This window comes from Malaclemys terrapin, chromosome 4 (assembly GCF_027887155.1).
Source record: "Malaclemys terrapin pileata isolate rMalTer1 chromosome 4, rMalTer1.hap1, whole genome shotgun sequence".
In the NCBI taxonomy this organism is placed as follows: domain Eukaryota; kingdom Metazoa; phylum Chordata; order Testudines; family Emydidae; genus Malaclemys; species Malaclemys terrapin.
In genome coordinates this window covers 3,998,595-4,011,077 of record NC_071508.1, presented here as the reverse complement: position 1 = coordinate 4,011,077, position 12,483 = coordinate 3,998,595, and the positions used below count along the sequence as shown (strand labels likewise).

At 52.2% G+C, this 12,483-nt stretch overlaps 1 protein-coding gene across 1 annotated transcript in view; it reads right to left on the bottom strand.

Moving 5' to 3' along the window:
* The window catches only part of LOC128836843 (integrin alpha-D-like), a 52,515-nt gene extending 43,131 nt beyond the window's left edge, over positions 1-9,384 (bottom strand). Inside the window, exons 1-8 of the mRNA XM_054027508.1 lie at positions 9,340-9,384; positions 2,868-2,992; positions 2,495-2,609; positions 2,248-2,351; positions 1,870-1,934; positions 805-919; positions 522-652; positions 120-265 (exon numbers count right to left, since the gene is read on the bottom strand). Coding sequence (XP_053883483.1) covers positions 120-265; positions 522-652; positions 805-919; positions 1,870-1,934; positions 2,248-2,351; positions 2,495-2,609; positions 2,868-2,992; positions 9,340-9,356 — 818 coding nt within the window. The 5' untranslated portion in view covers positions 9,357-9,384. The remainder of the gene's footprint in view (positions 1-119; positions 266-521; positions 653-804; positions 920-1,869; positions 1,935-2,247; positions 2,352-2,494; positions 2,610-2,867; positions 2,993-9,339) is intronic.
* Between the last annotated feature and the right edge of the window lie 3,099 nt (positions 9,385-12,483).

The window sequence follows — 12,483 nt, the reverse complement described above, 5'->3', positions numbered from 1 at the left end:
CCAATCCCCTCCCACAGTTGGGGATAGAACCCAGGAGTCTTGAGTCCCTGTCCCTTAGCTTGTATGTCCTTGCAGCCCATTCCCTGTGGAGTCAGCACGGGGAGTAGGGCAATACCTACACCACTTTCCTGATGGCGCTGGCTGTGTGCGTCGTTCCCCTGAGCTGCTCGACCGACGTGACAAGGCGATCGGGGTTCCTGCTCCTTCTGTACTGTGAGAAGTCGAAGTGCTGTTTAAATTCATCTGAGTACTGCATGAGAGCGAACTGCAGGAGACGGGAGAAAAGAGAAAAACAACCCCAGGGGTGGAGGGTAAGAAAAGCAGGAATCAGACTCAGTTAAGGGCTGGGGCAGGCGGTCAGGATGTAGCTGGTTCTACAGGAATTTATTCCTGGTTTTGGATGCAAAATCCATTGCTGCTCCCTGCAGCACAGCGCCCCCTAGCACCGCACTAGGGCATTGGGGTCAGCACTGACTGCAGGGGGCAGGGTAAGTAGTCAGGGTTCAGCCTCTGCCCGTTACCTGCGTGTCGATGCTGCGGAAACGCTTCATGATCTCAGAGAGAAACCTTTTCATCTTTGTAAAATCCTGACGTGCGATGCTGCCCGAGCCGTCGATGAGGAGCGCTATGTCTGTGGCATGTCTGGGGCACTCTGACAGGGACAGGAATGAAGTACGTCCTGACTCAACTCCACAAACATGGAGAAAACTCCGTGGAAAGAGCTAGATCAGATCAAAAAGTCCATCTAGCCCAGTTCCCCCCCCATGGGTGGCCCCTTGGTGCCGCTCCCGGGCTGCCTCATACCTGCCAGGGTGTCCGGGATGCGCCGGCGCTGCTGGAGGCTCTGGTCCAGGAGGAAGCAGTAGCCATTGATGTACATGTTCTCCCCGCAGACCCGATGCACCGTGGGGCCGCACACCTGGGGCACGAGAGAGGGACGGGATCACTGGGTGCCCCCTCAGAAGAGCACTGGGGGTGAGGGGAGTCTGCTCCCCCCATGGATATGCAGGGAAAGGCCCCGCCGGGGCAGGGACTCCATGGGGCAAACAGGACTCCAGGACCCAGCACCTGCCTCCCAGAGAGAGGATGGGAGACATCACCTAGTTACCACGCTCCCTGCTATGGCCATGCCCAGTCACTGTCCCCAGAGTGACATCGCCCAATTACCCCCACCCTTCACAATGTCATCGCACAGTCACTGTCCCCATGGCGATGTTACCCGGTTACCCCCATCCCTCACAACATCACGTCTCAGTCACTATCTCCATGGCGATGTTCTCCTCCTCCCTGCTGTTTCAGTGCACTATTCTGGGTCCCACCATCCCCCAGACAAACATCACACCCTCGCTGTAGTCACACCATTGTTATCTAGTTACCATCTTCTGCACAAGGCCATGGTCCAGTCATTCTAGTGGTTAGCACCAGGCTACACATGCATTGTCAATCATTCCACACCATGGTAACAATGCTGTGTTCCATGGTGACATCATCTGGTGACATCATCCGGTGACCACCCTCTACTTGCCATTAGTGCACATAGCTCTTGTTGTGGGAAGATCACCCCCTCCTGTGATATCATCCCATCTCCCCCTCCCCCCCACGCCCCTCGGTGTCACCCAGCCGTGAGCCTCCTGGTGACAGCAGCACACAGGCACTCAAGTCCTGTGCTAACATTACCCATCTGGCATGTGGTGGGTGCACAGTCAGTCAGGGCCTATGATGTCACGGTGCTGACATTTCATCCCGCTCCCATTGCTGGCGGGAGGAGAATCCCGTGGAATTCCGGGGGACAGGGGCAGAGACTGACCCAACCCCCTGGGTACAACCCACAGACCGCGCCGCTTCCACACCCCAAGGGGCGGTACCTACCAGAAGATTGGAGCCCCGGGCAGCCAGAGACAATCCGAGGGACATGTTCACGGCATTGGGGGGCCCTGAGAGGAGAAACACGCCAACACCAGGGTGAGAAACCTTGTCACTGGATATGTTTAGTCCTGCATATCTCTGAGTCATTTCACACCCCCTCTGCCTTGTGCATCCCCCCCACACACACACACACACACTGCGGGGAAGTGATGGCAAATTGTTGCATGGAAATTAGAACCCAGGAGTCCTGATTCCCAGCCTCCCCTGCTCTCACCCGCTAGACCCTACTCCCCTCTGAGACTTGGGGATGGAACCCAGGCGTCCTAGTTCCCAGACCCCCTGTGCTAACCCACTGCACCCCACAGCACAGGGTGCCCCTACTCTGGATGGGGATCTCCTGGCAGTGTCTGGAGCCCGGGTCACACTTGTAGACTTTGCCGGTTTCATTCACGTTTCCCGTCTGCAGCGGGGCCCCGACGATCAGCCTGTGGGGGAGAGAGCAGCTCAGGGGACGTCCCGTCACCCCTGGGTGGAGGGGACCAGGCAGGGCAGCCCAGCCAGATGGGCCCCTCAGGGGTGGATATGAGGCACATAACTGTAGGGCTCTGAGCCTGTGTTTGGTCCTTACCCCCCGGCTCTGGCACTCCCGAACTGCACCACGCTCTCCCCGAACCCCCTGGCTGCCTCCTGGAAGGTGATGGGTCCCTCCACATCCACACTGAATCCACAGCTTGGTGCCAGCACTGCAGGGGTCAAACAGCCACATATTACAGTTTTCCCCATGGAGAAGGGGCCACTGCTGGGGGCTGAGGGGCCAGCCCCTCCTGGCTGTGGGACTGTTCTGAGCTCCCCGCTGTATCCTCACTCCCCTCCCAGAGCTGGGGGCAGAACCCAGGAGTCCTGAGAGCCCAGCTGCTCCCCTTCCCCTTCTCGAAGGTTAGGCAATGAGCAGGTGCACGCAGGGCCCCAGCTTTTCCCCACCTCACAGGCTGGCAACTCACCTGTGCCCAGGTAAATGAGCAGATGCAAGGGGTCCATCCTGGGCTGGGTACGGGGGGAAGCTGGAGGTGGGCTGACTGCTGGGACCGGTGTCCCGGGAGGTTTGAGGGCACTGCCGAGGAGGCAGCTGAGTGCAGAGGAAAGAGAATAGAGATTGGTGCCTTGCGAAGGGAGAGAGAGACCCGCCCTGGGGAGGGGACAAGACTCACACACAAGAGTCCAGAAAACACACACACACACACAACACAACACAACTCTTGAGCTTCTCTCTGTCTGTTTACACTTTGGTAGCCATTCTATAGCCTGGTGTATCAACAAAAAATTATTGAATTGAGCCAGTTGTATCTCAGCACTGGGTGGGGGATCCCTGTATAAACAGTCCCTGTGCCCCACCCCAGAGGCAGCTGCATTTCAGTGCTAGCTGAGTGATCTCTGTATCAATAGGCCATGGTGCACCATGCTAGAAACAGCTACATCTCAGCACTGGGCAGGGGGTCCCTGTATAAATGCATAACCTGGGAAGTGCTTTGTTCTTGTGCAGGTTGACAGGCATGAGGATATGAAAGAGTCAAATCCTCTTTCCATAAAACTCAATCTGAGCTTTTACTACATCCCTTTCTCCCACGCTGTGCTGATTTGGTTCTGGGAACAGTGGGGTGCATGGGCCCCGGGCTGAGTTCCAGATTATAATAGGAGAAGTTATAAACCAGGGTGACTCACTGAGTTCTGGACTCTCTGCATTTCCCTGTCTATTTCTACATCTCTCTCTCTCTGGCCTTCTCTGCACTAGACCTTTTGCCTTAAAATTCCCACCTGTTGCTACTACCTCTGGGGTGCAGCATGAGGTCTGTTTATACAGGGATCCTTGCCTGGCACTGAGATGCAGCCGCCTCTGGGGTGGGGGCTGTTCATACAGGGATGTTTCACCCAGAACTGAGATCTCCAGCTGTTCATAAGGATCCCTCCCCTGGTGCTGAGATGCAACCACCTCTGGAGTGGGGGAGAGGGGCTGTTTATACAGGGATCCCATGCCTGGGACTGAGATGCAGCTACCTCTGAGGTGAGGCTTGGCAGGAGCGGATGCTGTATCTAGTATAAAAAGAGTTTATATCTGGTGCCCCTTTTTCTTACAGCCTCGATTTCTCTCCCCGTCGGTCTCTATCTCTCACCAGCTCTTGCTCGTTTCTTACAAACACCGGGGACTGATCTCTATATTTAAACTTCCCTTTCATCTGCCCTCGAGAAAGGCAGATCTGGTGCATGCATGAGGCCGTTTCCAAACCCTGGATGCTGCACATCCGCAGCATCGCGGTTGTGGTCGTGGCACTTCCCTCCAACCAAAGCTGTTTGTGGTGATAAAAGAAAACATAAGCAGCTGCCCATCTCAGACAAAGGACAGCTGAGCGGGATATGCAAAGAGCTCTGCAAAGTGCAGATGAGCTAGAGAAAGTGAGTGACATTGGTGAGGCCTCATCTGGAGTACTGTGTCCAGTTTTGGGCCCCGCACTGCAAGAAGGATGTGGAAAAATTGGAAAGAGTCCAGCGGAGGGCAACGAAAATGATTAGGGGTCTGGAGCACATGACTTATGAGGAGAGGCTGAGGGAACTGGGATTGTTTAGTCTGCAGAAGAGAAGAGTGAGGGGGGATTGATAGCTGCTTTCAACTACCTGAAGGGGGGTTCCAAAGAGGATGGAGCTCGGCTGTTCTCAGTGGTGGCAGATGACAGAACAAGGAGTAATGGTCTCAAGTTGCAGGAGGGGCGGTCTAAGTTGGATATTAGGAAACACTATTTCACTAGGAGGGTGGTGAAGCACTGGAATGGGTTACCCAGGGAGGTGGTGGAAGCTCCTTCCTTAGAGGTTTTTAAGGTCAGGCTTGACAAAGCCCTGGCTGGGAGGATTTAGTTGGGGATTGGTCCTGCTTTGAGCAGGGGGTTGGACTAGATGACCTCCTGAGGTCCCTTCCAACCCTGATATTCTGTGATTCTATGAAAGGTCAGAGGGCTATGAGAGCGAGTGGAGCCGTGTGTTAGCCGAGCTCCAGCGATTGAGGACTAGATCGGAGAGGGGACATAGTTTTGCACAACTCATGAAAGTTGCATCTGTGGCCCCATAATCATTGTGTCTGAACATCTCACAATGTCTACCAGAGTTACCTTCACACCCACTGACCAGAATTATGCTGTCATTGAAAAAGCGATCTATGCCATTGTCTGGGGTGTCAAGCAAGTTAAACTGCATTTGTGTAACAAAAAATTCACTTTATTAAGGGATCATGCTCCTCTGAGATCTCAACACCTGGAAGACCGTCTGGCAGATAAAGACTTTGAACTAGGGAGATTGGTCCCAGGCTGGTAGGGAGTTCAGTCTGAGTACTGAGAACTGTGAGTTGCCTGTAACATCTAGTGGTGTGAGAGTCTTATTCAAACCTTGCTTAGTCTGTTAAAGGTAGAATTTAAACTGCCAATTTATTTTTATTTCTTAGGTAACCAACATTAATATCTTCGCCTCCTATCTATAATCACTTAAAATCTATCTTTCTGTAGTTAAGAAGTCTGTTCTATAGTTTATCTAAAAGAGTGTGGTTTTGGTTGAAGTGCTTGGAGAATCTCAGCTCAGATTAGGAAGGCTGGCGCCTGTCCAGTGAGTAGAGCACTAAGTAATGAGTTTACACTGGCCAGGCTTCTGACCAGTGGAACGTGATACAGTTCTGGGGTGAAAGGGTGAAGAGCTGCGGATAATTGGCTGGAGCCTCTCTATTGATAGTTCATGAGTGAGGTTACAATTTAGTCATGGGTATTTTTAGTAAAAGTCATGGAGAAGTCAGGAGCAATAAACAAAAAGTCACGACCCATGACCTGTCCATGACTTATATTAAAAATACCCCTGATTAAATCTCGGGGAGGGGGGTGCTGGGTGTGTGTGAGGGGGCCGCTGCTGGGGAGGAGCATCTGGGGAGGGGTGCTGCTTGGCAGGGGCGGTGCCTGGGGCCAGTGGCACCAGCTGCCAGGGCTGTGGACTGCAGCTGCTCCGGCCAGCCGGCCAGTGGTGAATATGGAAATTCCAGGGTGCTACTTTGAGGTACAGAGTGTCACACTTCCCCCCTTAATTTACTACAGGAGTGTTAGTCACTGACTAATGCAGAGGCGGTGTTCCCAAGGTGCTCTTCGGGTTTTGACCACTCAGCTCCCAAGCGTTGCTAAACATTTTACTGTTACCCACAGGTGCTTTTGCAAAGTTTGGTGCACATTTTAACACTTTGTGGCTCTGTCTAGTGATCTGTCTAGTGATCTAGCAAGCGTGCCTCCTCTGAGTTGCTAGAAAACATCTCTTTATATCTGTGAACCATTTTTAACCTTTCAGTTTTTCCAATTAGTGTTAACTCAATGCCGATATTAATGTTTTCTAGAGTGTAGGTAACTTGCATTTAGCCATCAGTGCCATGAGGGGGCGGTGAGGCCAAGTGATGATATCACTTCCCCTCTTTTATAGTTTCATCCAGCTTACTGGAAAGATCTATACTTTTGACATGAGGGTCCACCCCCACTGGTCAAGCAGTCTCTATTGTCTATGTGCGCTCTCTAAGAAGTCTTCTGGGTTGGCTGTTGGGAGAGTGGATTTCCTTTAATGAGCCATCAGCATGTCTGGCTATTCTGATTGTGGGTGATCCCAACCTCACAATATATTTCAGTAACACACGCATAGTGAAAACTTCATAACTTCCCATGCAATAATAGCACATATAATCCAACAGGATATTCATGTTCAACAATGATAAAATGATAGATCACAAGGCATCCTTTGTAGGAAACATATTCTAATTATATGACAGTGGTGAATGGGCGGGTGGATGCTGCTATGAGGTACAAAGTGTCCCAGGATCTCACTAAACTGGATGACTGGGCAACAAAATGGCAGATGAAATTCAAAATAGATAAATGCAAAGTAATGCACAGTGGAAAACATAATCCAAACTGTGCATACAAAATGATGGGGTCTAAATTAGCTGTCGCCACTCAAGAAAGATCTTGACGTCATCATGGAAAATTTTCTGAAAACATTCACTCAATGTGCAGTGGCAATCAAAAAAGTAACAGAATGTTAGAAACCATTCAGAAAGAGAGAGATAATAAGAAAGAAAATATCGTAATATCATTATATAAATACATGGTACACCGGCACCTTGAACACTGCACACAGTTCTGGTCACCCCATTTCAAAAAAGATATGTTAGAACTGGAAAAGGTATAGAGAAGGGCAACAAAAATGATTAGGGGGATGAAATAGCTTCCATCTGAGGAGAGTTTTAAAAGACTGGGACTGTTCAGCTTAGAAAAGAAACAATGAAGGGAGGATATGATAGAGGTCTATAAAATCATGAATGGTGCAGAGAAAGCAAATGGGGAAGTGTTATTTACTCCTTCACATAACACAAGAACCAGGGGTCAGCTGATGAAATGAATAAGCAGCAGGTTTAAAACAAACATAAGGAAGTATTTCTTCACACAACGCACAGTCAACCTGTGGAACTCCTTGCAAGGGGATGTTGTGAAGGCCAAAAGTATAACTGGATTAAAAAAAGAATTAGATAAGTTCATGGACTGGAAAAGGGCAAATGTAGTGCCAATCTATAAAAAAAAAGGGAAGTAAGGACAACCCTGGGAATTACAGACTAGTCAGCTTAACTTCAGTACCCAGAAAGATAATGGAGCAAATAATTAAACAATCAATTTGCAGACAGCTAGAAGATAATAAGGTGATAAGTAACAGTCAGCATGAATTTGTCAAGAACAAATCATGTCAAACCAACCTAATAGCTTTTCTTTGACAGGGTAACAAACCTTGTGGATGGGGGGAAGCAGTAGATGTGGTATATCTTGACTTTCGTAAGGCTTTTGATATTGTCTCGCATGACCTTCTCATAAACAAACTAGGGAAATACAGCCTAGATGGAACAACTATAAGGTGGGTCCAAAACTGGTTGGAAAACCGTTCCCATTCTTCCACTGTACTCTGTGCGGATTAGGCCTCAGACGGAGTATTGTGTCCAGTTCTGGGCACCACATTTCAGGAACAATGTGGACAAATTGGAGAGAGTCCAGAGAAGAGGAACAAAAATTATTAAAGGTCTAGAAGAGAACATGACCTATGAGGGAAGATTGAAAAAATTGGATTTGTTTAGTCTGGAAAAGAGAAGACAGAGGGGACATGATAACAGTTTTCAAGTACATAAAAGGTTGTTACAAGGAGGCGGGAGAAAATTGTTCTTCTTAACCTCTGAGGATAGGACAAGAAGCAATGGGCTTAAAATGCAGCAAGGGAGGTTTAGATTGGACATCACCAAAAACTTCCTGTCGGGGTGGTTAAGCACGGAAATAAATTGCCAAGGGAGGTTGTGGAAACTCCATCATTGGAGCTTTTTAAGAGCAGGTTTGACAAACATGCGTCAGGAATGGTCTAGATCAGGGGTCGGCAACCTTTCAGAAGTGGTGTGCCGAGTCTTCATTTGTTCACTCTAATTTAACACTGGTTTTGTGTGCCAGTAATACATTTTAACGTTTTAAGAAGATCTCTTTCTATAAGTCTATAATATATAACTAAACTATTGTTGTATGTAAAGTAAATAAGGTTTTTAAAATGTTTAAGAAACTTCATTTAAAATTAAATTAAAATACAGAGACCCCGGACTGGTGGCCAGGACCCTGGCAGTGTGAGTGCCACTGAAAATCAGCTCACGTGCCTCCTTCGGCATTCGTGCCATAGGTTGTCTACCCCTGGTCTAGATAATACTTAGTCCTGCCTTGAGTGCAGAGGACTGGACTAGATGACCTCTCGAGGTCCCTTCCAGTCCTGTGATTCTATGATGTGTAAGAGTGCATGGCTGTTCCTCCCTGTCAATCTTGGAGAAAGGCCATGCCCCCTCGTTGTCCTGTTCCTAGAAAGGCAGTGTGAAAAAGGAGAAATTAGCTTTCTCTGGCACTCAGAGCCCTCTGAGCTGGGCTGGACAGTAATCAGTCTCTGGGACTGAAGCCCTCAGGCAGGGGAAGCCTCAAACAATCTAGGGCTCTGGCCCTCAAGCAGGACGGAATAGTGAATAGTCTGGGAGCCCAGGCCCTTAGGCAAGACAGGGAACCAAAATGTCTAAGGTCTCTGGCCCTCAGGCAGGGCAGAGCAGTAATCAGTCTAGGAACTTTGACATCCTGGCTCTGCCAGATAGCAGATAAATGCAGGCCTCCTGGCTTAAGGTGGGGAGGCGGCCACTCAGTGGTGGGGTTCCCAGCAGGGGGATAGGGGGACCTGGGCTTACCCTACTTCATTGGGTCCCAGCCCAGGGCACTAACAGTGGTGGAGTGTTCTGCTACTGGGTCAGCAGGGAATCCAGCCACAATACGCTGACCTGGGTTCAGGCAGCAATGCAGCCAGACTACAGTCAGCTGTCCCTGGGCTACTGCCTCCCCTCCCCTCGGGGTGTACCTGGATCCCGGGGTCATCCTCCATCTCACTGGGATATACGGCCAATGGTAGGCCCTGCAGCTCCTCAGTGGCTGGAAGCTCAGGCGAGTCCTCGGTGTCACAGAAGTCCTCCTCAGTGGGGGAGACGTATCTGTCTCCCTCAGGAGCTCCAGCCCAAATGAGCTGCAGGGCCCGACTTTTGTACTTCTTGTCCCTCCCCCACGCTTCCGGCAGGGTAGGTGTGGTCTTCCTGGCTCTGCCCACTAGGAAGCAGATGGTGGTTCCTCCCTGTCAATCTTGGAGGGAGGCCATGCCCCCTTGCTACACTATGAGTCTATGGAGGATAAGTCCATCAATGGCTATTAGCCAAGATGGTCAAGGATGCAACCCCATGCTCTGGGTGTCCCTAAACCTCTGACTGCCAGATGCTGGGACCGGATGACTGGGGATGGATCACTTGATAATTGCTCTGTTCTGTTCATTCCCTATGAAGAATCTGGCATCGGCCACTGTTGGAAGACAGGCTACTGGGCTAGATGCACCATGGGTCTGAACCAGTATGATCGTTCTTCTGTTCTTACATTGTTTAGCCCATGTTAAAAAAAATAAACTTACAGCTGTTTTGTTGAAAAGTGCTGGGGCCCCCATGCTTTGGAACAGGGGCTTGCAAAATGGGAGGTGAGGTGGCCCTTGTATCTTTTGCCATTCCCGTGAAAATCCACCTAAATTCGGCCCAGTTATACGCATCGACTGCGTTTATGTCTGTTCAGTCTCTGTGCTGCCCCTCTGTAGTTCTAATCTGTCTGTGGTCTCTGTCCCAGCCACTCTAGCTGCATGTGGACCAATGGACTGGGATTCCCGAGACCTGCATTCTATTTCGGGCTCCTGCTGCATGACCTTGGGCAAATCACATCCCCGCTCTGTGCCTCTTTCCCCCCTTTCTCTGTCTTGGGCCAGGCAGTGTTTCTCACTGGGTGTGGGTGCAGCACCCAGCACCGGGGGAACGCCAGACCTTACAGTCAGATGAACGGGAAGAATCCTGGTTGATCAACACTAAATGCTCTGCCAGCTGAGCTGAATTTTCCACGCACTCCTGGGGAGCGGGGCTGAGGACCCTCAAACACCCAAGACACACAAGCCTCTCCCAGCTGAGCTAAATTGCATGCCTACCTGGAGGAACCAGGAATGGGAGTGTGGGCTTTCATGCAGCCTCTTGCTTGCTGAGCTAATGGAAAATCTCCTTTTAGACTCTCTCAGGGAACCGCAGCCACTAGATGGCGACACTGTGGAAAACGTATGCATCCGTCTGTCACTATCACTGGTGAAAATGATGGGGCACAGGCCCTGAGGGACGTGGCATGGATCCAAGCGGGGAGCTCAGCTCATTCTGGTTAGAGCCACAGTCACTCGCTCAGTGGGCTCGGTGTAGCAATCACTGCAGGGCATGGAGAATGAGGGGAACAATCGCCCCTGCAATGAACATATGGGGAAAGTGGATCTATGTTTCTCCTCCTGCCCCAGTGTTTTCTACCCCCACTGCTGTTGTGGAGGTGAGAGCAGGACCCAGTTGTCCTCCCCACCACCACCACCAGGGGTGTGCACACACCCGGGGGCCAGAGACAGAACCAGGACCCACAGGAGGGGCTGGAGATGCTACCACCGTGCTCAAGATTGGGCTGGAGGCTGGGGAGTAGGCAGAACTTCCCGCCCCAGCCTCGTCCCACCTACCAGCCACCATGGGTCCTGGTGGAGGGAGATACCTGATCTGGGGCAGAGGCAGGAGCACCAGCACCTGGGGTGAGGTAGGGGTCAAGCCAGGGCACTGGCACCTGGCCACGGGGGGTGTTGGTGTGGGGAGAGGGGAACACTGGGCTCCAGCCACCTGGGAACTACTGGGAAGTCTGCCTTCGTGTGTCCCCAAGGTGGAGGCAGCCTGGGTAGCCCCCCAAGGAGATCTGACCAGCCTCCACTTGGCACCCTGCCCCTCCGGCCCTGTGGGGAGATGGCACAACGGTCTCCGGGGTCTTTCTGTGCTGGGCGCTGGGGTGCAGGCTCGCTGCGGAAGGAGGGGGCAGCCAGCTCTGGGGACTGAGGACTGAACAAAGGAGTGAAGAGAGGCCCGGTGGGGAGTTGTTCAGTGTGGGCTGCTGGAAGCAGGAGGCTCCCTGAACTGGGACAGAAAAGGGGTCAGAGGGCTCTGTGCTCTGGGCTGACCACTGAGTTTCTAGACTGCATTCCAGACATCTAATAACCCCGATGCTTTTGCAGTGCTGGCCGAGAGTCACTGCGGCTGCTGAAGGTGGGCGTCACGGCATTGCTCCATTTGGGGTACACGTCTCCCTCAGGTGTCCAACTCAGGCAGACTCGCTGCAGGGAACTCGCAGTGTGTCGCAGGGGTGCTGAAGGCTCCTCGGTTCAGTCCCAGGAGGTGGTGAAGCCAAGTGGCTCACCCCAGTGAGAGAGCGTGACCCGAACGGGATTGACACGCAAAGGGCTCCTCCCAGGGACTGTTCCAGAGCCGTGTGAGAGCACCAGGCCTGTGGAGCTGTGACACCACAGGTGCCAGCTTCCTCCGGGCCCCAGGGGTGCTCAACCTCCCGCTCCGCCCCAGGCCCCGCCCTCACCCGCCCCCTTCCCCCCAAGTCCCTGCCCCACCCCATGCCTGCCCCCACCCCAGCCCTTCTCCCACCCCTACCCGACCTCTTCCCCGCCTCTTCCCACTCCTGCCCCACCCCTGCCATACACCCACGCCAACCCTTCTCCCAAGCCCCCACCCTGCTTCTTCCTGCCCAGTTCCGCCCTCTCCGCCGAGCGTGCCCCCTCCCCACTCCTCCCACCTAATACCTCCTGCATGCCGTGGAACTGCTGATTGCAGCAGGTGGGAGGAACTGGGGGGGGGGAGTTGATCGGCAGGGCCACCGGGGACAGGAGGCACTAGGGGGAAGGGAGGGAGCTGGCTGCTGGTAGGCACTAAGCACCTGCTAATTTTCTTCCGTGGAGCACCCGCGGAGTCGGAGCCTATGCGTGATACCTTTGTTTGATGTCACTGGTTTCAGACATGGGGCCGAGCCCCTGAAGGGAAGAATGGCAGGGCATGATGGATAAACAGGGGAAACGTGAGCAGGAGCAGAGAGGTTATTGTACCTCTGCATTCGGCCTTGGTGT